Below are 25,607 nucleotides of genomic sequence, written 5' to 3'. Positions count from 1 at the left end.
TTGATAAAACCCAAATTGAAATTATTAAAGCTAATGAAATTGTTAATAATATATCCCAGTTCTTGGGTGGCTTGAGTTCTCTGAATTTGTGCGTGTATTAGATTGGGAGGTGGATTGAGGAGGATGCTTCCGTTCTTGTTCCTGCTGATATAAATCATATAATCAACATTAAGTTTGGGGATATTATTCCAGCACATGCTTGTCTCCTCGATGGTGATCCACTGAAATTGATCAGGTGATTTAACAATCACATTTTCGCAAGATTATATGATTGAATGGAGCTATTTAGATTTTAGTCTCATTTTTTGCATTTGGTCTTTGCAGTCTACACTTGTCGGTGAGTCACTTCCTGTGATCAAAGGCCCTGGTGACATTGTGTATTTGGGGTCTACATGAAAACAAGGAGAGATTGAAGCTGTGGTGATTGCCACTAGTGTTCATACCTTTTTTGGCAAGGCTGCTCATCTTGTCGATAACACAAATCAACAGGGCCACTTTTAAAAGGTATGGTTACACTAGATGATTTTCTTTCTTTTATTGCACAAGCTGTTTTCTACTCATATTGCATCATTTGTTTGCTTTTAGAACAAATTGCTAGACACAGTTATGCTTCTATAATGGGCTTTGGGTGAAATTTTTAATTTTACTTTGATGATATCGGATTGGCAAGTTTGTGTGTTAGCTGAGTACATAGGTTGAGAGCTTAGTGGTCAGTGGCATTAATAGGCTGCTAAGTTATCTTAAGTTTCTGGGCAAATTTCATACAATTCTTTATTCACTTTGGTAGCTTGATGCTTGGAATTGCAGTGCTAGTGGGATTCCAGGAGAGAATATGGGTGTTATTATACAATTCCTCTTGATTATGGTCAATCTGGGAGGACAGATAGCCTCTTGTATATCCTTCATGGACTCTGCTAACCTATGCTTCGATGACTATTGGTTTTGTAAGTCTCATTTTCAGCAGCTCATCTCTTATTTGGGATTATACGGATCTGGGTTTGAGTTTGAAGGTCTTGTTTGGGCCATTAGAACTTAGTTATGTAGATTACAATTGTATTTTGATTTGATAGGTCAGTAGGTTTTGATTTTGTTTCATTTTGATTTCATAGACTAGCTTTGGTTCAATGACTCTTGTCTTGGTCTCTCCATGAATTCGAAGTCAATCACTTAGTGACTCTTCATCTCTCTCTCTCTCTCTCTCTCTTTCAATCTCTCCTGGACGGTTGCCAGCACTAGCCCTCTCTCTCTATCCTCGAATTAGATCAGGTGCTAGTTCTGGTTGTTTAAGCTTTGTTTTTGAAAAAGGTGTTGGCTTTGGTGAATGTTTCCAGGATTTATGTGATCTGGGTTGTCATTCGATTTGGTTTTAATTGGGTTTTTGATGCTTTTCTTGCCAGCTTTGGTTGCTGGGATATTGAAGACAAAATAAAAGAGAAGAAAATGAAATGAAATGGGCATGTCCTTCATTTTCTCTATGGTTTTCTGGGTGCAGAAACATACTGTGATTGAGTCCAAGCCTGAACATTTTCTGGATGACCTTCGTTTGAATAATCCATGGCCTGAGCTTAGAAGGTACAGAGTGCTATTTTCATGTTGTTATCTGAGACATTATCAATGTCAGTCTCTTTTGCATTTCTGATAAAAAGTCCTAGTAGTGTACTTCCAACAACTAGGGAAGAGAAAAAAGAGTTCAAGGTTTACCTTCTTGATTTGTATATTAATTACTATGTTGAACAATCGTTTTATTGCTGTTCAGCACCGTGATTTTTCTTCCTGTGTTCTTGAATTTATAAGGAGCTTATCAAAACTAGGATGACTGCAGATGATGTAGATAACTACAGTGAAGCATTGAGAACTCCTTTAAAGTCTTTACTCCTTGAGGAATTAGTGAGGATATGTTATTCAAGCATTGGTTGGAATTTTGAGAACGTTTTTAGTTGAAGAGGCTGTTGCGAATGGAAATTTTCAAGATAGGATATAGTTGTCACTAAAATTCGAAATGACATTGTTTCTTCATGTCAGGAAAAATTCTAAAATTAGTATTTGTTTAACTAAGCTACAAACTGCACTCAATTACTGCACCTGCATAGATGCAGTGTCGGTGTCACGCTTTGTCAATTATTGCTTACATTCTCACTCCTTTGGGGTTGGTATTGGCTTTATGGTTTTGCACACACTTCTTTGGAGTTTGCCGTCATAACTAGTGTTTCAGCCTCAAATACTCATGCTTGAATATCAATCCCCATTGAGCAGGTGGTTGATTTTTCTTACTTTATGTCTCAGGTCCAGAGTTGCAACAAATAATTAGTGACAGCCGTTCTTAAGTTCATTCCGGTTAATCAGACTTTTGGGTCATGGTGGCGGCATTGAAGATTTGTGAAACCAAGATTGAATCTGCGACAACTGGATATAGTGTGCATAAATTAGATCTGTTTATCTTGGTGAGAGTGTTTTTTATCACTTAACATTTATAACATCTTCTAGAGTCTCTGATTTCCTTATGATAAGTTCTGAATTGATTTCCTTAATCTCCAACTGATTTCCTTACGGTAAGTTTTGAATTGATTGATAACCCTAAACTGTAGTTTCAAAATGGTTCAGTGTTCTTAGTTGTGAGTGTAAGGCAGTTTAAGTTTGATGCATTGATTAAAAAAAAAGGAAAAAAAGTAAAACCTAGTGTTAATGGCTTAACTCATATTTTTTGCAAACAGAGTTTTTAGCTCTAGTCCTCAGTTTTCCGACATGATCATTGTAAATACAGAAATAAATGCTCAGAGTTGAAGCATGTTGTCTAATTGAGTGGTCCATGCAGGGAGGGAACACCTGAGTAATCTGACTAGAAGTCTTCGCTTTAATAAGGCTCTTAGATTTCTGCCGTTTTCTTTGGATGCATGAAGGTTGCAAAAGTTACTTTTTATATATATATATATATATATATTTTTTTTTTTATCAAGTAATCAAATGCTTGTATTTAGCTAGTCAAATTCTATACAATCCATACCACTATTCATTTATTAAGTTGTATAATCATAAATTTTCACTTTACAGGAATTCCTAGCAAATGAAGGTGGTGGTGAGGCACCCCTCGAGGGATCAGTACCAGATATAACATCTTCAACTGAGTTAGTCGACATCCCCAGAATTTCATGTTTCTCTTTTGTGCTTTAAAAACTAATTTGTTGAAATGTGTGCTTTATCTACTTTCTTGCAGGCACTATGTAGCTTTACAGAAAACCTACCAAGCCAAGGCTGAGGCTGATTTTCTAGTATTGACCAAAGGGTTAGGACTCTTCTAAAAAGAATTAGTAGAGATCCTAGTAGCAACTCAAAGGCAACTGTTATAAGTTTCTGCAAGAATGCTAGAAAACTCAAAGTAAGTGTGTGGAGTTTTATAGTGTCATTTACTTGTATTCGATCGGTTTGATTGTTGGTTTGATCTTATTTGAGCTCCTGAATTTGTTTCTTTGGTTCAAATTTTGAAGACTGTAAAGAGTTAATTGGGACGGGGCTTGGCAATTGGATCCATATAGATTCCAAACTACTTGTATTTTCCCTTCATCTTCTGTTTTGAAATTGGTCTTTGTTGTTTGGTTTTTAAAATGTTGGACAGCCATTTTGATTGAGTTCTTGTTGTTAGATAGTTTCTTTTGATTCCTCGTGCAGTTCGCATCTGTTTCGTTACTTTTTCCAGAGCTATGAATTAAGTATATGTGATTTTGTTTTCTACTAATTATGTAGGCATTGTGCTATTTGAATTTGAGTTTCTGGAATTATATATGAGAATAGGGTGAAGTTTTTGAAGAGTTTCAAAGAGGCTATGGGCTGCTGAGCTAGAGTGGAATATAGGGCAGCCCATAGCCTCTTTGAATCTGATTGTTTGGAAGCTTAAGTAGATCAGTTAGGGATTTGAGTATTTCTTCTATTTCTGATTCTTTGGAGGTTGGAGAGGATACATTGTGTCGAGATTTGCAGTTTCTGATTCTTTGATTTCTTCGATTTATGATTCTTTGGTGCTGTTTGAATTTGGGTTTCTGGATGCAGGTTTGAGATGGTTTTGATTTGTAGTGACTTCAGTCGAGATTTGCAGCATTTGCTGCTGTCTTCTTTGTTGTTGGTGTGTTTTGTCTTTGTCTTTTTTTTCTTGTTTTGGGTAGAAAGGAAGCCTAAGGCTTGGGAAGGGAAGGGCAGGGGCTAAGCTGGCTCAAATTTGTTAGATCATGCTGAGAGATTTGTATAATCTGAAGTTTGGGTTTGGTACTATAGCTTAGGATATTTGAACAAAAGTTTTGGCATGTTTGGAATATAAATAAGAAGGTAAAGATAAATTAAGTTCATTGCAACTTCTTGCTGTTCTGTTCTCTCTATTTGTAGGTAGATTTCCAAGGACTGTCTTCTTGATGCTCTCTTTGGCTGCTCAGGTAAATACCTGTAATTAACGTTCTCTTATATTTTGGATGTCAGCAAATTTAAATACCTGCAATGGTGTTGATTACTTTCTGGTAATGTCCAACGTAAAAACAGTAGCAACCATAATACCTGCAATGGTGTGGATTGCTGCCAAACATCTTTGTTAATTGCTTCTTTTTCCTTCTCTGTTAAACTATCTGCAAGTAGGTAGCTAGCTGGAAAAGCAATTATATTAATTCTTAATCTTTCTTAGAATAGAAATAAGAAGGTAAAGAGAAATTAAGTTCCTTGCAACTTGTTGCTGCTTTGTTCTCTCTATTTGTAGGTAATTGATCTTTATAATTTTTGCATGTGTTGGTAAGTCGTCGATGAAATTGATGAAAACTCGGATCAATGTGATTTTCAATATTACCTACAAATTTATGAAATAATTGATTTGTACAATGCAGATGGGCTACATGCACTTTGGCACAGTTAAGATATATGGTTCTGAGGCTGCCCTTATAAACACTTTAACAGAGACGTACATTTCAAGATGGGACTATAAAAAGAGAGGACATTTTTGTTTCCTCTAAATTATGGGGTAGTCATCACCGTGACCCTATTTCAGCTTTGAGACAAACTCTAGAGTAAGCACATATACTAGATTACTATATATACCTACTAGCAACAAATTCATTTCTTAATCTACTAGAATTAGATATGGAAGAATTCGATTATTTGGTTTAGGATTATTGGTCTCAATAAACCTTTTCATTGTTCCCCACATTTTTATGTAAATATTGAGTCTTTAGCTTCATTTTGATATTGGCTTTTGCTATTACTATGTTTGTCTCACTTTCTGCAATCAAGTTTATGTTTTTGCTGTTAAGGTTTGGAATTCTCAACAGTATATGTTATGGGTTGGCATCAAGTTTGGTATTTTGAGTCCTGGCAAAGCATATCTGCAGGGTTATGCATGTATGCTCACGCACCCCAGAATACCTTCCGTTTTCTATGACCACTTCTATGCTTCGAGTGATTCCATTCATGATAAGATCGTGAAACTGGTACAGCAGTACAACTAGCTAGTTCCTTTATTGACTTGTGTCTAGTAGAAGTTCTTCCTTTATTAAGCATTTGGACTTCCAGATTAGTATATATCGGTCATTTTGAACTGATGCTCATGATTAGGTTTGTGTACATGAGACAATTGTGGATTAATGGAAATTGCAATGAATGATTTTGGATGTGGATTTTATGGTTTCATGAATGAGCAATTTTAATTTCCAAAATGCATGCATACCAATTGTAACAAAGGACTACTACCATGTGTTATCTCAAATTGCAAACTACAACAAAAGCACATTAATGTGTGGTTGCAGTTGTACAAAAGCAACACAAAAACCAATTAGAAGTCTATTGTCTTTTTGGCATTGGGACGACAGAAAATTGTAGTCTAAAGGGCAAAACAACAACATAAGTTAGACGAAAGTATTGGCTGAAGCATATAATAACAACAAATAAGTGTGGTTGGAATCAATCACAGATAATATAAAAGACCTAATAAAAGACCTTTCACACAACACTTAAGTGTCGTATGTATGGACCCTAGAACGACACTTAATTGTCCTCTTATACTCTTTACGACCACATATAATTGTCGTTTAAAGTAAATTAGCACAACCTTTAATTGTTGTTGTATGAGAGAAGACACTACATATGAGTGTTCATATTTCTTATTTAAGGGCATTCAGACCACACAAATAAGTCTTGCAAATATGCCTCACACAATAGCATTTAAAAAATACTGTGGTTGTTTTGTTTATCAGACAATACAAAACTGTTGTTTGAATGCTTTTAAAGATACAGATCACAATGTTCTCAAAATGCAAAACTCATCAGACAACACAAGACTTTTTTTTTTATGTCGTCTGAAAAATCAGACGACAGAACACTTCTGTCGTCTGATGCCCCTAAGAGACGACACCGTACTAGACGACAGAACAGTTATGTCTTCTGAAGGCCTTTTTGGCATAGTGATTCTACCAAAAATTTGGCACAACTTCCCATAAAAGTGGTCTACCCAAAACCTGTAGAAAGACATTTACACTTCTAATATCAAACACCATTCTCAACACCTGGAGCCACCCTGCACCCCAAATCACATCATCTCCCAATTCACATTACACAAGTCTCAACTTAATAACTTTAATCCGACAGGTTATCAGAGCAATTCTAAAACAAAAGGTATACAAGAATAAAAAGTAAAGAGGGTAAAGGATCGATAGATCCTATAATGCGGAAGCAGTGACAAGTATGCCTCAACTCCATGTATGCCCGACCTCAACTAATCTAGCCTGCAAACTGGGCATTTGAAACAGAAAGGCTTAGGGGAAAGTAATGAAAAAAATACGTTAGCATGAGTGGACAAAAAAAATAAATAAATAAGATACTTTAAATGAAGCAAAGCTTTAATACTTTCCCGCAATTTGAATTATTTACAAAACCTAGATGCATGCAACGTTTAGAAAAAAAAAAATTCTTTAAACTCGAAATCTCGTGAAAACATATCTACATCGTTGGTTAAGAGTAATCGGACTAGCCCCGCTAGTCAAGTAACATTAGAGTATGGGGAAGACGAAAATCACCATACAACGAAGGAGCCTCCTAGGCTCTATCCTCAACTTCGACCCACAAACACAAAGTAAGTGAGGAGGAGCCTCGACTGCAACTCACGTGTGGAGGAGAAATAAAAATAAAGCAACCCAAGTATGGCGAAAGAAAAACATTCGAAAACCAGTAAATCCATAAATCCATAAAGTTTCCCCAAAATCTTGCAACAGAAAGCACGAGTACGATTCCCAACCGTACTCGATAAATCTCGTGATAATGCCATAAAATCATCGACGTGTCCCACACATCAAAATAATCTCAAATCAATAACAAATAAGCGAGATCAAATTATAAATCATAAATTAGAAACAAAACCAAATCTGAAATCATCGGTAAGGCATTCGCAATGCCAAAATTGAAAGTCAAAAATAAACAATAACATAATTCCATCGAAATCCCTTTTCGAAATCTTTCAAAGGAATTTCAAATCAATGAATAGAAATATATTTAATTCCGGAAACCACCTCGGAAAATGATTAGTCGAAAATCAATATAAATCGTAAATCTAAGTTCGAGCATAGAAAACTCACATTCGAAAATCATGATGGAAATGAAAATCAGTATTCCAAATAAATATTCCAAATCCAAATAATATCTGAAACTAATTAATATGTTCGACAAATAATATGATAATTAAATAAAGCATTAGTTCTAGAAATAAACGCATGCATTATTATTTAAAACAAAAGTTCACTCATAGTACTATTTAGGCGACCACACATACTGGTATCTTCGTCGAGCAGTAGCTTGGTATGTCGCCCTGTACACATAATTATGTTTCGTGAACAACGATTCGCAAAATAAATAAGATTCTAAAATGAACCCTCGTAAACCAGTATCTGCTTTTCTTCTCGGATTTAACCCAAACTTTTCTATCAACAATTATTCATCTTAACTTCCTTCCACTAGCTTCCCTCTAACTCCAACACTTCCAATTCACAATTTTCCGAATTTATTCTCAACACCACCCCAATTTCTCATCCAAAATTCTACAACTTTACTTGGGCTACTAACACATTCTTGGAAGTATGACAAAACTTAAAAAGGATAAAAATGTTATGAAAGGCCGCCGAATGCGGCAGAGCCGCAGTGGGTCAAGGTGGCCAGAATTCCAACTTCCAAAATCTTCAAATCAATATGCAATATTAAACTCAAAAGAAAGCCCATGAGGAAAGGAACAACGTTATACCTTGGGATTTCTCCAAATTTTCGATGGTTTGGTCGGAAATTGGAAAATAGCCAGAAAAACCCAATCGTCTACAGTAGCCTTCTTGGCTTCGATTCGTCGTCTATGGTGAATGATAGGATGCAAGACATATATGGATGGAACCTTGTTTCAAGATGAAGAGATTGATACCAATTTCATGGCCATAGGTGGCCGGATGAAGCGGCGGTGACGCAGGGAAGCTATGCCGGCGAGAGAGGTAAAAACTTTGGAAATTTTGGGGACTTTCCCGGAATGGAAAGTCAACTTGCAATTTATAGGCACAAATTCAACATAATTACAAAACTACCACTGACTTGAAACCCTTATAACTTCTTCTTTACAACTTTGATTTTAGCGTGCCATGTGTCCACGAACTCGGTTTAATGTCCTCTACAATTTTCATGAAGGAAATTTCCTTAAAAACTGAGCTGAACAAAAAGTCAACTTTTAGAGCCATTAAATGATCAAAATGCAGATGAAAAGTAAAGATTTTATCTGTTTACTGTCCAGATGACCAGTAAACCGGCAACTTGTGATCGGGGATGTAACAATCACTACTAGAAATCTGTTCATAGACATCCCATGTTTTAAATTGGTCAGACTTGCCCACGATGTAAAAAAGTAATCTAACATCGTTTTACAAAAATACCGATTTAAATGTATGTCATTAACATCAGTTCTTAAAATGACCGTGTTAAAAGTTAAGTTCGAAAATTTGCGGGAACCTATTTTTGCAAAAAAACGCTAAGTCTTTTAAATGAAATGAAGAAGCGGGGACTAAAACTCAAAACTTTCACACTTAGAAAAAAATTGCGCCCGACCCCAAAACTGAAACAGAAAACCCTAACGTTGGTCTCGCGCGACTCCATTATTCTGAGCTTTCATCCCCTCCAACACTTGAAACTTTGTTCACTTTCTCTGAAACTTTCGAACCCTAATGACTCTCACTCCTTCCAAACCCTATCTCTCTCCCTCCCTCTCTCCCCCTCCCTCAAACCCAACCCCCCCCCCCCCCGACTCTCACTCTCTCTCTATAAACTATGGAGAATATGATGAACAAGCTACAGACCAAACCCCAAAATCAACGAAGATTTCTACAGCGCTACCCTCCCCGGTGGCGTCATCACTCTCGCCCTTCCTCTGTCGTTATGCTTCTGCTCTTCTCCGAGGTCTTACCACAGCATCCCTTATTCCTCTTTTCCCTTTCTTTTCTTCTCTCTCTCTCTCTCTAATCAAAAAGGGGTTCTGAAATGCACCAAGCCTTCCTCACTGCCTCCGACTCTCCGATCCCTCTTCGACTTGGTTTATGAGGTACCCTTTCTTTCTCTGCATCTGCTTTGCGATCTCTTTGCCTTTGCTTCCTTTTCTCTTCTATAAAGTTTGGTGCTTTTGATTACATGTTATTGGGTCACAGATCTAGTCCTTTATCTAATTGGATTATTTCAACTATTTGGAGGGAAATTTTGATTCTTTCTCTTGATGGGTTTTGCTTGTATCAGATCCCTTCGTAGTGTGAATCTGGTACTATGCATGGATACCCATTCCCAAATTGAAGCTAATTTCTCGATTTCATGCATCGTTGTTGTCATCACCACCTTTATCCGGTCTTCTGCTCCTGCAAACTTAAGGTTTCTCTTCTCATGGGTTTAAATTTTCTCCAAGAGTTTTGTATGCATTTAATTTCTAAATTAGAGTTTCAATTTCACTTCTGGATTTAATTTCTGAATAACTGATGGTAAAACAACTGAAATTCTTCTTGTTTTGCAGAGACGATGAAGAAGAACCCAATACACAAAAGGTCTTTACCTTTTCGCTCCCATTTTTTTGTTTTTTGGGTATATAATTTCTGTTCCAATTGCTCAATCCCTGTTTCAAAGTTCAATTCTTTGGGGTTGAAATTTTCTTCATTTTTGATGTTTGTTAAACAAAACACTTGCAGGGAAAGTCGAGTTTTGAGGACTTACACCTTTGTTACTGGTACGTGCTTCTAGGTCTTAGTTTGTTTCACTTTCTGAAAGTTCAAATCATTATGGGTTTTTCTGAAACAAAATTTTCAATCCATACTTGGTATTGGGTGTACTTTGTTTTTCCCGTTTCTTATATCCGATTTGTAATCAGATTTTCTGTTCATCCCTCCACAATTTCAATGTATATGGATATATGCATAGTTATTTATTTTAGCTTGATTTCCTATAGACAAATGAAGTGGGTCTAGTTTGTTTTGCTTTAGAAATGGTTCTTTTACTTGTTTAATTTGTTTGCACTTCAACCACTTTATGAATTTTGCTCGTTAATGAAATAATACTTAGCCTAGTTTCCTTGGATTTGAAATAAATGTTCTGAGTTTACGAAAAAAAAAAATGTTCTGAGCTAAATACAGAAACCTCACTTGTCTAAGGAGAATGTATGCACAATCTGATGCTTTTTTTGGGTAGGCAATTGAACCTAATATTCTTTCAATGGTTGGGAAATTGAAAAATAGCAAAGGGTGCAATGAAGTTATAAACTCTTTACATATCTGTTTGATGGTGTAGGTTAAGTATTGGTGGATGGGAAGGTGATCAACAAAGCTGGTACTCCAGTATCTAATAAAGCTGTTGTAAAGAATAAGGCTGAAGTCCCCAAATATGTATCTAGGTGATTCACTTTAACAAATCAATCTGCACTTCATTATATGAGAATCATTTTATGCTAGAACTTTGGTAAGACCTGTTATGCTGAAGGTGATCAACAAAGTCGGTACTCCAGTATCTAATAAAGTTGTTGTAAAGAATATGGTTGAAGTCCCCAAATATGTATCTAGGTGATTCACTTTAACAAATCAATCTGCACTTCATTATATGAGAATCATTTTATGCTCGAACTTTGGTAAGACCTGTTATGCTAATTTGTTCCTCTGTTTTGTATATCCAGAGCAGGACATAAGTTAGAAGCTGCTATTTATCGATATTACTGGCAAAGTAGCTCTTGATTCATGCTGGTCAACTGGTGGATTTACCGACTGTTTACTTCAGTATGGTGCATTGTTTGTTTATGGAGTTGATGTTGGATATGGCCAGGTAACAACCCCTAAATCCAAATAAAAATATCTTATCTGTGAGTATACCATTTCGCTTCTATTCTTGTTCAATCATGAGTTATGGAATGTTAATCTTTTTTTTCCTTCAAATTTTAGTTTACAATTGTAGCTGGGTCATACTGTTAATCCTTTTTTTTTTTTTTTTTTTTTTTTTTGCAAAAAGACTGAATCTTATATTTGTTATGGATTTGTTGGCTTAACTTTGTTGTACCTGGAGTTATGCTTTAGGATATGCACAATCTTTTTGGGTTAGCAGTTGAATTAGTGTACTTGGATCACATGCTATACGGATCAACAATTTGAGATGAGGGAATGAACTGAGCTAAAAGATAGGTTCTTTTTTAAGTGGCAATATATGTTTAGTTGCTTGGGCAAAATTCGAACTGAATGATAGGCTCTAGATTTACTGAAAGTTCTGCCTTGGCAAACATATTTCCGGAGTAGTCGGAATCACATTAATGTAAAGCATCCATTTTCTTGAATCAATGTAGGTCCTGACATGGAGGATTTGAAATGCGTTGTTGTACTACCATTATACCATATATATGTTAATGTTATTCATTTTGAACCTCCCGACCTTGTATTTGCTTTATTCTGAATCTTTCAACCTGCTTCACTTCTCCAATTGTTTCTCTAGCTTGTCTTGAACAAATCTCAAAAACCTTTGTTCTTATCTTTTTATGAGAAAATTTGCATTGCTTCTGTGTTATCATGTAAAGTTGGAATAGATATCTAGAAGGGAAATTTGTAATGTTTTTGTCTGTTTCTCCTTTGGTTATTGTCACAGTGGTCCAGGCAGAGCTGGTATATGCACCACACCATTGCATTCCCACTTGGTTAATGTGGGGTTTGCTAAACTGTAGCATCTTCCATATAACAGGAAAGTGACTAACTCACTGATTGCTCTTTTTTTAGCTCTCTGTTTGATTACTCATAAAGTTGGTACTTCTGCAGTTGTAGCATCTTTGGTTCTTCAAGGAGTTCTCCGTGGTTTTAAGGATATAAAAACTCATCTTATCCAAGTTTTGTGTCCCTTTGTGCATGGACAATCATTTTCAAAAGATAACCAGTTGTTTAAGTGTTAAGTTGTTTGCTGCCTGTTATCAACTGATAAGCTGTAGGAAGTTATAACTTATAATATACCTTCATTTCATGGTCAATCCTTTGAGGAGTTGTATTATTGGCATGCAAGTGCCATTAGCTAAGTTACAGCCATTCAATTTTTCAGATTATACAAGTTCTCATTGAAATCTTATTGTAAGTCTAAGAGTTTAGAGTATTCCAAGTTGCAGATGAACTTGTAGCAGAGTTTTCTGACCCTATCAATGGTGTCACATCCCCTGATCAAATTGACGAGGCGCGCATTGAAGTGGCTGATTATATATAGAGTTTGATGTAGGAATGTTACTGCCAAGATGTTTTTTGAGTAAGGCTAGCTAGTTTTGGCGTTGAAGCAAAGCTTGGTGTGGAACTTTTGTACATTGTTGCTCATATGTTTCCAAGCTAGCTTTTGTAAGTTTAGGGGTTTATTTTGTGAATTATGTTGAATCATGAATTTGGAAAGAAAATTCATGGGAAAGCCCCTTATGAGAAATGCAATTTTTTTCCCAGCAATAGCTAAATGCAAACTTTTCACATCATACTTGTCAAAATGAAGTGAAGTATATTAAAGTATAACAAAACAGTAATGCCAAGGAAAACGAAGTCAGTTGAGAGATTAGAAATCAGTATCAAAAATGAAATCGATGTCTTATGATTATCAATATATCAAATTGTAACTCAAAACCGATGTAATCAAAACTACTGCACATCGATTTCTAATCACCAAACCGTAATCTATTATTAACATACAAATCACCTACCATGGAGCACACCGATGTGTGGTCAAAAGGTGATGAACATCATTTCTGAATAAAAAAACGATGTAGAATAAAGATACAGACATCGTTCATAGGAAAATAATATGGCAACCTACATGTAAAAATGGCCACGAACAAACAATACTCATGGGAACTGATGTCTACAAGTGGACTGGACATCGCTTCTGGAATAGAAATCGATGCAAATGTTCACGTAGGTATTGTTCGACATATACTTTATTAAGCATAAAATGTGAAAATATGAAGAATTAGACATAACTAACATACAAAAATATGATGATTATAACGATTATACATCGATTTATTTTTTAGAATCGATGTTGGTTATTGTCTGGGACATCGGTTAAAAACGCGCTTATACTGATGTTTATATCTTTCTCTACACCCACTAAGACATCGGTCAAAAATTAGTTTAACATCGGTTCTGGACTGATGTCTATGAACAAAATTCTAGTAGTGAATCCAGCCCTATCCAAAGTGCTTAATGAAATTAGATTTCTTTTGGGACATGTCTGACGTTTCCCAACGTTCTGACAATTCCATCATGCATTTTGATCTTTACTGTTCTGATTCCCATAATTCTACAAGGTGAATCATCTCCCATCAACACTTCCCCGATGTTCCTCTCTTCATATGTGTCGTACCAATCTCTGTGTGCACACATAGGAAATGTGCAGGCTATATCCAAGGTCCAATATTTAAGCATACCGGAGCTGGTTGTTACTGCGAAAAGTTCTCCATCATCACTATAATTTCCAGTAACGACATTGGCTGACTTGGAGCTTTCTCCTAACATCTGCGCCTCTTTCTCCTTCTATTGTTTGCAATTCATTTTCCAATGGTCTGGAGAACCATATTCGAAGCAACCATTCTTCTTTTCTTTGCCTTTTACCTTGGATTTTGACCTGCCTCTTACTTCAAATCCACCACCTCTATTCCTGGACCTTCCTCTCTCCTGAGCTCTAACCTGGTCCATGTGCTTGAGAACTATCTTCTTCTTTGTCCATTTTGACATATGATTCCAGGTTCTCACACATTTTAGAAAGTGTGATAGTATCTTTGAATATCATGGTGGTTTTGAAGTGCTTGAATGAAGGTGGAAGCGAATGTAGTAACATGACAGCCGTGTCTTCGTCATCCATCTTTGCTCCAACCTTCTCCAAGTTTGATATGCAATTATGAAAATTGCATATGTGATCATTAAGATCATCCCCTTCTTCCATCTTGAGGCCAAAGAGTTGTTCCTTCAAGAGTCGCTTGCTGCTAATAGTTTAACCCTTGTAAACGCTTTCAAGCTTCTCCCATGCTTCATTTGCAGTTATGTTTTCACCAACATGAAGCAAGACATTATCAGCAAGATGCAGCTCTATGGAGCTCTTTTCTTTCTTTCTTCTTCGTATAATCTGCTTCAGACATCATTGCAGGCTTATCTCTAATTGCCTCATCAACCTCTTGCTGAACCAAAACGTCCTTCATCTTCCTCTGCCAAAGCGTGAAGTTGTCCTTGCCATTAAAAGGAGTAATGGACGGTTCCACATCTCCTGCTTGGACAATGACTTTGCTGTTCACCATCGCAAAACACCTTGAGCCTAAGCTGTGATAACATTTATTGTGTAAGCCCTCTTAGGATCTTTGTGTTTTACTACTTAAGCAAAATCTGAAAATAGATGAACTGAAAATAGAAACAACACACAACAGTTTTTATAGTGGTTCAGCCAAAACTTTAGCCTACATCCACTTTGTGATCTCTCTTGAGAGTTCACTAGCACTATGAAGAACTTAGGTGCTCACAAGTATGTCACGCCCCTAATTTTTAACACAAACAAAAATCGATATATCCCATAATTATACATGCGTGATGGTTCAGCCATCAATACAAAATACCTGGAAAACTTTTTTCCTTTAAACCGAGTACATACTGATGCCCTAAACCCACTATGTCAATACAGACCCGCTCCATAAAGTCATATATTACGTAAGTTTATGAATTAAATTGTCACTACAAAATAAAACGTAAATGTTCCTCGGAGCTTACTACACAACAAAAGTTTTATCAACGATAAAGTCACAAAAATGGCTTCCTACCGTAAAGTTGTAAAGATGCTACCTTAGCTTCAGCCATGATTATCTTGACCTACAGGATTAACCCCTACACCATTGAATAGTGCACCGGGTTGCCACACAACAAACCCGGTAAGCTTAGGAAAGCTTGTACAAGTAACTCAAAACAACCATTAAACAACTCACACCAAAACTAAGGAAAAAAACTCACACCTTGATCTCCTTATAAGCACGTAATAAAGGAAAAAAAACTCACTCTTTGATTCCTTCCAAAACGTAACAAAAGAAAGCAACTCACTCCTTGGTTTCTATCAGTACAAAATAAAGAAAGCAACACACACCTTGATTTCTTTCAAACCATAAATAAGGAAAATAACTCACTCCTTGATTCCTTAAACACAAACTGAAGAAAGCAACTCACACCTTAATTTCTTTCAAATCACGAAATAAAGAAAGCAACTCACACCTTGATTTCTTCTAAATTGTATATAAGGAAAACAACTCTCTCCTTGATTCCTTAAACACAAACTCATGAGTTAGATATAACCTCGCTCCTGTTACCCCATGAATTACACTGGTAGACAGACTAGAGCTCTAATTGAAATCGTAACCACTCGTCTAGCCAAAGACGTGATTACTCGATATACTGCCTAAGGTCACCATCTGACCTTAATTCCTCAGACCTCTCAGTGCCTCGAATAGAACATTAAAAAAGTCACAAAGGACTCAAATGTTACACAAATCTCAATGCTTTTCAAAACAATAGAAATCATCATTTCACAATTATTTGTTTTCCGAAAAGCCACTACACAAAACAATAAAAAGCACCATTCATGCATATTGTTTCCATCAATCAACCAAATCCACAAACACACACACACAACACACACACACACACACAGACATATATATATACGTAGTCATTCACGCAGGAATGCCTACTAATACCAGCTATAATTTGCAGTTAAATAAATAACTCTCAAAAAGATAAAGGTAACTCTGTTCGTAAATGAACATTGTGAGATTACTCACCTCGAAATTTCCGCTGCGTCTTCAATACAGAACAAAGTAGCACAACCACGAAATAACCGTCCAAGAATACTTCGTCAAGTACCTAATCAGATACGGTCTCAACTTAGTAACGAATCACAAGCGATTTAAGTTCGAAACCCCCGTTTTGAACTAAAATCCCCAAAAGTGACGCCAATCGAGGTGAAACACATCCGAGACCACCCTATGTCTCTGGAATACTTCTATGATTGATATGTCAAAATCACAAGTTGATCGAACGCTCGAATCCTCACGGATCAAATAATCAAACGGTCCGAAACTGTAAAAATCACAACATATTCATACGAACTCCAAAAATTACGTATTATATATCAAAATGCTCGTATCGACGAGTAGATGATATATAAAACCAGAAACTATCCCTCACATGGCCGGAAGGCCTCCAAAACGCCGCCTGTGCCACCACCGGCCAAAACTCAAAACTAGATTAATCCAACCATCCAAAATGTCAAGAACAGCAAATAGAACAACTTTAATACCTGGGGTTCAAGCCAACACGGCCTAGATCGCCGCCTATTGTCGCCACAAGCCACCGTTCACTGTTCACCGTGAGTTGATCCGATTTCAACGTGAATCGATCAAAATTACCACCATTGATCGATTGAGGAGGCTCCAACAAACTCAAAACAAAAAACTTGAAGCCACGACATCGATTGATCGGGTCCTACTACACACGGGTTTGCGATCTTCCAGCGCCGCACACGGTGACCAAGTTTCATGGCCGGAGCTCACCGGAAAAGCCAAGTCGGGTTGGCCAGGTACGAGTCGGGTCGCTCAGCTAAAGAGAGAGAACGGAGAGTTTGAAAATTTTTTTGAAATGGAAGTTTCCAAAATTAAAATAGTAAGTTTCCGAAAATGGAAACCCCCTATTTATAGAAATTTTCCAAACTTCAATCGCTCATAACTTTCTCATATGAATTCTGATTTTTACGTTCCACATGTCCACGAACTCATATCAATGCGCTCTACGATTTTCGTGAAGGAAGTTTTCGGAGAATCTCAACGTACAAAAAGTCAACCTTCGTACCTCCCCTAAATCCACACTTTTCGAATAATTAATTGTCCGAAACAATTCCACTTCACATACGACATATGAATAAAGCACAGTACTCATAATTCGTATAACTGGTCCATTATTAATTACAATAATTAAATAACAAAAATCCAGGTCATCACAAAGTACTTATTGCAGATCCCTCAAACCTTCCTGACTAGTTCTTATCTCTCTATCACCTTGACTCTAGTTTTCTACGCTCTCTGTCTTGAATCTCAAAAAATCCCCTACAGCTTCTATTTATAGCAAATAGAAGCTACTGATACAACATGGAATTAGGATTCCTAATCCTAATAGACTAAGCCTTTCTAAGCCTATTATACAAATCCTAATAGAATTTGAAAGACTAACTTTCCTAGAACTTATAGAAAAGTTGTGCGCAAATTTCTTTCCTTTCTGGACTTGGATTTGACTTTTGAATCCTACCTTTTCCTAGATTGTATCAATGAGCCAAAAACACAACACTTCTTACATACTTCAAACTTTTATTCTTCGTTTGGTTGGTAGTCTTTACTAGGTACTGAATACCAAGTGAGTTGATATTCATCCTCAACCTGTTGTAAATGTATGAGGAATTTATTTGAAGTTGTCTGGCTGGATGGGTAATGAATTTGTAAGGCACATAAAAAAATTGAAAGATAGGAAATATACACTGTTCTATTCATCCTTTTGGTAGATGTAAATTCTAAATAATATTTGGAACTTGATTATTGGTTTTCTTGTAGAGGAATATGGAGGGCTGGGTCTTGGCTACTTGTATCACTGCATTGCTATGGAAGAAATAAGCCGTGCTTCAGGATCTGTTGGACTATCATTTGGTGCCCATTCCAATGTGTGCATTAATCAATTGGTAACAAAACAAATTAGTACATTTGTGGCAATAGTTGTACAGATATGATAATTGCTAAAGTTTTATTTTTATTCGTTGTTTTGTAGGTGAGGCATGGAAATCCTACTCAGAAAGAGAAGTATTTGCCAAAGGTTCTATTTTCATTTTAATTGTGTGCACCCCATGCAGTATATAAATTTTTACTTCATTGCCTCTTAGTATAGCTTTTATTTGTGTTCTCAAGTTGTGGTTTGTGAAAGGATAGTGTGGGGCTGTGGCCCAATTTGCTCTAGTTATTCTAGTACAGATGGCTGGTTTATAGCTGGGAATCGAAATGTTAGAACCAGCCAAACTATCTGTTTATGTAAAGAAGAAAAGGAGAGAAAAAGAGTAGATCACTTGAGGGATCACAAGTTACCAGCATATCTAGCATGTCATATGCATGAACTGATTATGGGACTGTCTGCTTATTCATTTTGGTTTTAAACATTTATTAAGACCAATGAAGTATCATGTTATATGAGATATTCTTTCTTTCATTCAAGATGTTTTCTTAATTAGTTCTACCTTTCATATGAAGCTTATTAGTGGAGAGCAAATATGTAGGGGCTCTTGCAATGAGCGAGCGAGCCCAATTGTAAGTTGTGTACTATTTTACTTATTTCATTTATTGAGACTCTGATCACTCCCCCCCCCCTCCCTCCTTCCTTCTAGCTGGTTCTGACGTTGTTATTTTCATGATCAGTCCTCCTCTATACGTATAACGTAAATACGTGCAATACTAATATATGTACACACACACACAAACATATGCATTAATATAATTTTTTCAAGTTAATTCTATGTGGAATATAAGTCAACCAACGCTATTTTTCTTTGGTGTACTTTGTGCTTTCACCATATTTTTCCAACGAATGTGGGGACTTTGAGCTTTCCTACCACTTAATGTAGGAAACTAGAATAGGCTAATACACAAGATGCTTCATGATACTAGATAGCATTCCAGATGCGAATTCCATGGAGCAGTCTCATAATTGAACTGCACCAGATGCGAACCAACCTCCGTCACCCTATAATCTTTAAAATTTATGTCAGAATATTCATTTGGGATTATGTTTCGGCGGTGGTAAAGCACTATCTTTAGGATACTGTTTGCGTCCCAAAGAATGAAGTGAAGGACACTGCAATCTGCATGTATATATATTTTTTTATTATTAATGCAGTGTTCGGGTATTAAATTTGTCTGTATGTTTGCATGTAATTTTGCCATAAGATTTAACTCGCATTTATGAAATTTTTTTTTGGCTGCAACTAATAGTAGGGATGGCAAAAATCTCCAGCGGGGCGGAGCTCCATTGGATACCCGCCCCAAATGGGGGGAGAATTCGGGGACAAATGGGGAATGGGGATGGGGATCCCCAATCCCCGCTATCTAAGATCGGGGATGGTATTATGATCTCCATCCCCAAACCCGCCCCAATGATATATACATATATTTAATTTTATATATATATATTTTATAATATAAATCATAAATATATACATTTACTACTTTACTTTAATGATGTTTGACTTTTACACTCACCAAATTATGATTTATAAATTTAATCATGTTTTAATTTTACTTGTAGATTTTGATTTTAAAAAAGGCAATATGAGAAACAAAATTATTCATTTTTTAAATTCTTATTGGGGATTTGGGGCGGGTTTGGAGATTTCGTCCCCAGTGGGGATGGGGACGGGGAATCCCCAATATATTTTTATTGGGGATTGAGGCGGGGATGGGGGTGAAGAATTACCCCGGGGATGGGGATGGTATTGTGATCCCCATCCCCAACCCGCCCCATTGCCATCCCTAACTAATAGTTATGTGGATCAGGTTGTTTACGCAAAAAGGGACATATGCGGGCTCAAAGGGAATCACAACATTCATCATTGAGAGGGGATGCGCGGGTAATTGCATGATCACACAGCTATTTTCTGCTTGAAACAGGTGATACATGTGCACAAGTAAAAATGTCAAATTAGGTTATACGGTTACCCAGTTTAAATGTGGGCATATGTGTAGCTCGGATTTTTGAATCATTAAACTAACTTTTATTGGGTATTTGATCAAAAAAAAAAAAAAAAAACTTTTATTGGGTATGATTGCTATCTTAAATTTTTACCAGGACCTATGCATTTTACTAAAACATAAAAATGTAATAACAAATGAAAAAGAACATCTTGAAATTCTTCATGTTTATCGAGTCAATTATACCTCCTTGCAGATTCAGTACTGCCCAGAAATTAGACAAACTCGGCATGCGAGGGAGCGATACGTACGTCTGCAATGCTTTACTTGAAATTATCTATATCGCAGTCTGTCCCCTCTCGTTTTTCTACTAACAGTGGCAATGGTCTGACCAGATGTGAGCTTGTCCTTGAGAATTGCTTTATTCCAGATGAAAATGTTCTTGGCCAGGAAGGAAAAGGTTAGTGATGCTTCGCTATTTTACTAATTCCGTGCCTAGAAGAGATGTTTTGGAATAAGTTGCATGTGTTAATTACATAAACAAGTAATGTTATGTTGTATAGTTAGAAGCTTAGCCATCTTATAACTTACTAAACTTTTGAAGCTGAATTTTAGGATTAAGATGGTCAGAACTTTACCTTGAAGCTGACAGTTGCAATGGGACTAATGACTTAATCTTTTCTCACTCTAACAACTCAATCGGACATGCATTCGCATTTGTCTATAACATCACTCATCTTCATACTGTCCAATGAAGCTGTTGGTATACACATATCTCCTAAGCACAAGTATTGGAAGCACAAGACTCGTATCGCCAATGCACAAGCAAGGGAAGATCCCAGTCGAGGGTCCCGATACCCCTCGGGGCGATATCGGGAACCCCGAGCGTCCCACACCGAAAGAAATGGAACCAAGCTCCCACAAATCTGCTACATTAAGGTCATCTCCAACAACCCAAAGAGGTAACTGTTTACTATCGCTTTCCATTATTATTATCTCATAACGCTACTGACTTAGGCATCAGAGCGTTGAAGGCCGGCACACTCGGTCTTCCATCTGACCTTCGTCTGTTTTGTCGATAAGCGAAGCCGATAGAGATAGAAGCAGACCGAGACATCCTGTGTTTGGCTGGATCAGACCCCTCTCGATACAGCTGAAACATTTGGCGCTAGAAGGACTCCCCACGCTCCTTGCTGGCAGAACGACACACCACCAATGGCTAGCTACCAACACTCCCGATACTAACACAGACGATCCACCCCACAAGGCAGCGACCCGCGAGGTCCAGGTCACTCTCGAGTTCCAAAGCCCGAACACCGAGACGCGCTCAGTCATGACCACTGATCCAACCACAACACTAGAAATCGCAATGCGCGACCTCATGGAGACACGCCCACAGGCGGAGGCTGAGTGTGCAGCAGCTACAGCATCTCACCGATAGGTCAAAAATATGACAAACCAGAATCGCATCCTCCGAGAGGCACTCTAGCGACGAGTCGCGAATAACGAGGCACTAGACAGGGCCCATCAGCAGGAGACCCCGATACCAACTATTGGCGGTGCCCCGACACCAGGAGCAATCCTCACTACGGACCCAAGCACCGGTCTCGCTGGTACTTTTGTACCCCCAAGCGCAACCTCGGGAAGTCCCATGGGCCCCACCCTAGGCAGCACTAGTACAGGACCTCAGGTGATCTACCTGAACTCCCCTCTCCTCCCGGGTCAACTTGGCAGAGCGCCGGCACCTCAGCTGGCAAGTGATATGGTGGGGACATCGGGCACAAACACAACTGCTACCACCAACATACCTCCACCCGATCCCAATACTCGGTTGTTGCTCCAAATGAGCGAAACCATCGCCTCCTTACAAGCACAGATTGAGAGTGCCAAAAGCATAACCGGCTGGCAACCAATCACGGCTGGGTTCCAGGGTAAAATGGGACCATTCACTGCTGGATACAGGCCGAGAAGCGCCCACCAGAAGCCAAGCCCTTGATCGAGAAATAGAATGGCACCAGAGACCCATACCACCACTTGGAAGTCTTTCAGTCCATCCTATATGGTACCCGATACACGGACGCAATGGTGTGTCACGCGTTCGAGGAAACCCTAACAGACGAGGCCCTACGATGGTTTCTTAATCTCCCTCCCAACTCCATCGATAGTTTCCAGGAGCTCGGGGACAAATTCCTCTACCGATTCATTTTGTGCGACAGCGGCTATCACACGACCCCTAACTTATTCCAGCTCAAGCAGCGACCAAATGAACGATTGTGAGACTTTATCAGCCGCTGGCAGAAACAGGCTACAAAGTACTGTTCCCTTGACCCAGCCCTAAAGGCATCGGCATTCAAGCAGGCACTCCAGTCAGGATACTTCCTACTACATATTAACACCAATCCCCCTGCGACATATGATGACCTCCTCGATGCCGCTACCGCCTTCACACAGGCCGAGTACAACACCTTTGCATTCGATACAAGCAACAACAACCACCCAGTTAATGAGCCTCAACTCAACAACCCCATTGGGACCTCCGATAGCAGGAACAAAGACACCAATAGAGACAAACTGGCCCAGTAGGATGACAGAACCCCACGAAAGCGGCCGGGTTACAGTGACAGTACGGGAAGAGCCCTGAAAAGCCAAAGTACAACTCTAGTGGCTGATATCGCGATACACCATACAGCGACAACCAACATAAGGATAACCAGCGATTTGAGGCAACCTGATACAAGATTTACACCATACTCACCGCTTCTTATGAGGAAATCTAGAATAACTACAAGGACATGATCCCGCGCCCACAGCGACGCAAACCTGGCCAGGCAAAACCGCGAGATAATGGTAAATATTGTACATATCATGAGGAATCTGGCCACCCCACCAATATATGTTGGGCACTGAAAAATGCTATCGAGCACCTCATTCAGAGCAGCCAACTCTCGCAGCATCGCAATCCCTCCACAGGCGCTAACGCCATTGAAGTCTACGGACAAATCTTAACGATACACGGCGGCGCCCCAAGGGCACCCGAGACTCATCATGCACAGAAACTCCAATGCCCTCGGGCCCAAGAGATATTGGGGCTCAGCCACAGCTGCCACACCTCGCAGGTAGAATGGGACTCAATTGCCTTTAATAGCAGCGAAGACACCATAAAGAAGCACCATAACGACCCTTTCTTGATCACCATGATCATCGACCACTATCGATGCCATCGGGTCCTGGTGTACAATGGCGCGGTGGTCAGTGTCATGTTTGGCAGCTGCTACGAAGGCCTCAACCTAGACCACCAGCCCTTGATCATCTTTGCAAGAGAAATGACACAACCCCTGGGATCCGACAACCTGCTGATCACACTCGGAGGAGGCAATACTATCGCCACTATGACAACGCATTTTATTGTTGTCGACTGCCCTTCCTCCTACAACATCATCTTAGGGCGTGACGCCATCTGGGGACTCCAATGCTTTGTGGCAGGACACATGTTAATGATGAAGATACCCACCCTGGGAGGCATCCTCACCATCAGAGGCGATCAGGAGCTGGCGAGATAGTGCAACTTCCTGACTGTCGCAAGGGGACATGGTAAGCGAGAGGTTCTTCTGATCATAGACCTGCCTTCTCCTTCTGACAAGCCTGATGACCCAAGGGAAGATCCTGAGACCCCAGTCGCCAGTGACACAAGCAGCAAAAGGAAGGAGGATAAACGCAAGCTCCAGCACCTGAGACCAGACGCCTTGGAAGATCTGATATCAGTCTCCATATCTGATACACACCTAGAAAGAAAATTCAAGATCGGGTCCAAAATAGATCCACAGTTCCAAGCAGAGTTAATCGCCTTCCTCAAGACCCGACAGGAGGTGTTTGCATGGTCATATGTAGATATGCTAGGAATCTCGCCAGAACTGCTGACCCACAAACTAACCATCTCACCAGATGTTCCCCCAATCAGATAGAAAAGAAGGGCCTTTATGGAAGAAAAATACAAAACCATCCAGGCCGAGGTCAAGAAACTCCAGGACATCGGATTTGTCTGGGAAGTCTCCTACCCTACATGGCTATCCAACGTTGTGATGGTCAAGAAGCCCAATGGCAAATGGCGCATGTGTGTTGACTACACCAACTTGAACAAGGCCTGCCCAAAGGACAGTTTTCCCCTGCCACGTATCGATCAGCTAGTTGACTCCACTGCCGGCCACAAGCTCCTTAGCTTCATGGACTCCTCGGGTTACAACCAAATTGCCATGGAACCTTCCGATCAAGAGCATACTTCCTTCACCATCGACAAGGGTTTGTATTGTTACAAGGTAATGCCATTTGGTCTAAAGAATGTCAGGGCCACATTCCAGCGACTAGTTAATGCCATGTTCATAGATCCTATCAAAAAAATAATGGAGGTATATGTGGACGTCATGCTCGTCAAGAGCGTCACCATTGAAGACCACATCAAGAGCCTGGGCATCGTCTTCGACATCCTACTCCAATACGGTATGCGACTCAACCCAAACAAGTGCGTGTTTGGCGTACTTGGCGGCAAATTCCTGGGTTTCGTAGTCAGCGAGAGAGGCATCAAAGCAAACCCCGAGAAGGTTCAGGCAATTCTTGATATGGCACCACCAAAGACAAAGAATGAGGTGCTTGACCGGTTTATATCACGATTGACCGACAAATGAGCTCCCTTCTCAAGCTTCTTAAAACTCACCACAATGAGGCAATCAATTGGGGCCCCGAGCAGGACAAGGATTTTCAAGGCCTCCGAGACTACCTGGCATCAGTACCCACCCTTTCCAAACCTATCCCAGGAGAAGTCTTGTACAGCTACCTCGCGGTATCTGTCACCACGATCCGCCCTGCCCTGGTCAGACGCGAGAATTGCGATGAATTGCCAATCTACTACACCGGCAAGGGGTTCAACGATGCCGTGTCCAGATACTCCGATATCGAGAAATTCACCCTCACACTGCTCACCGCTGCTCGGCGATTACGACAATATTTTCAGCACACACCAAACACGTTTTGACCAACCAGCCTTTGAAACAAGTCCTCTAAAAACTGGAATCCTCGGGCAGGTTGGTAAAGTGGTCCATCGAACTCGTCTTGTTCGACATTCACTATACGCCACGTACGGCTATCAAAGGCAGGCTGCTACATATTTCATCCCAGAATTCATACACCGAGAAGATTTCGAGCCCTTGGACGAGGCTGTATCAGAACCCAATACCACTCCAACATGGACTCTTCATGTCGACGGATCCTCTAACAGTAAGCTCAGTGGTGCCGGAGTAGTCTTGACTGACCCAGAGGGAAACACATACGAGTATGCACTGTAGTTCAAGTTCAAGGC

At 39.1% G+C, this 25,607-nt stretch overlaps 1 protein-coding gene and 1 long non-coding RNA gene across 2 annotated transcripts; both read left to right on the top strand.

Annotated features, from left to right (window-relative positions):
- Positions 1–1,405: 1,405 nt before the first annotated feature.
- LOC121049834 lies at positions 1,406–3,286 on the top strand. The gene is made up of 4 exons (XR_005801432.1): positions 1,406–1,572; positions 2,284–2,441; positions 3,049–3,122; positions 3,212–3,286. It is a non-coding gene; the product is annotated as an uncharacterized LOC121049834 (long non-coding RNA).
- Positions 3,287–23,049: 19,763 nt separating this feature from the next.
- Positions 23,050–23,817, top strand: LOC112171117. Its single transcript, XM_024308349.1, has one exon. It carries the CDS (start codon positions 23,050–23,052, stop codon positions 23,815–23,817), a length of 768 nt encoding a protein of 255 aa, XP_024164117.1.
- The last annotated feature ends 1,790 nt before the right edge of the window (positions 23,818–25,607 follow it).

This window comes from Rosa chinensis, chromosome 6, assembly GCF_002994745.2.
Source record: "Rosa chinensis cultivar Old Blush chromosome 6, RchiOBHm-V2, whole genome shotgun sequence".
NCBI classification, from domain to species: Eukaryota; Viridiplantae; Streptophyta; class Magnoliopsida; order Rosales; family Rosaceae; genus Rosa; species Rosa chinensis.
This window is presented reverse-complemented; position numbering and strand designations above follow the sequence as displayed.

Bases quoted from the DNA above. Each gene is read 5' to 3' on its own strand.
- LOC112171117 (XM_024308349.1), top strand. From the start codon at position 23,050: ATGATCCCGCGCCCACAGCGACGCAAACCTGGCCAGGCAAAACCGCGA.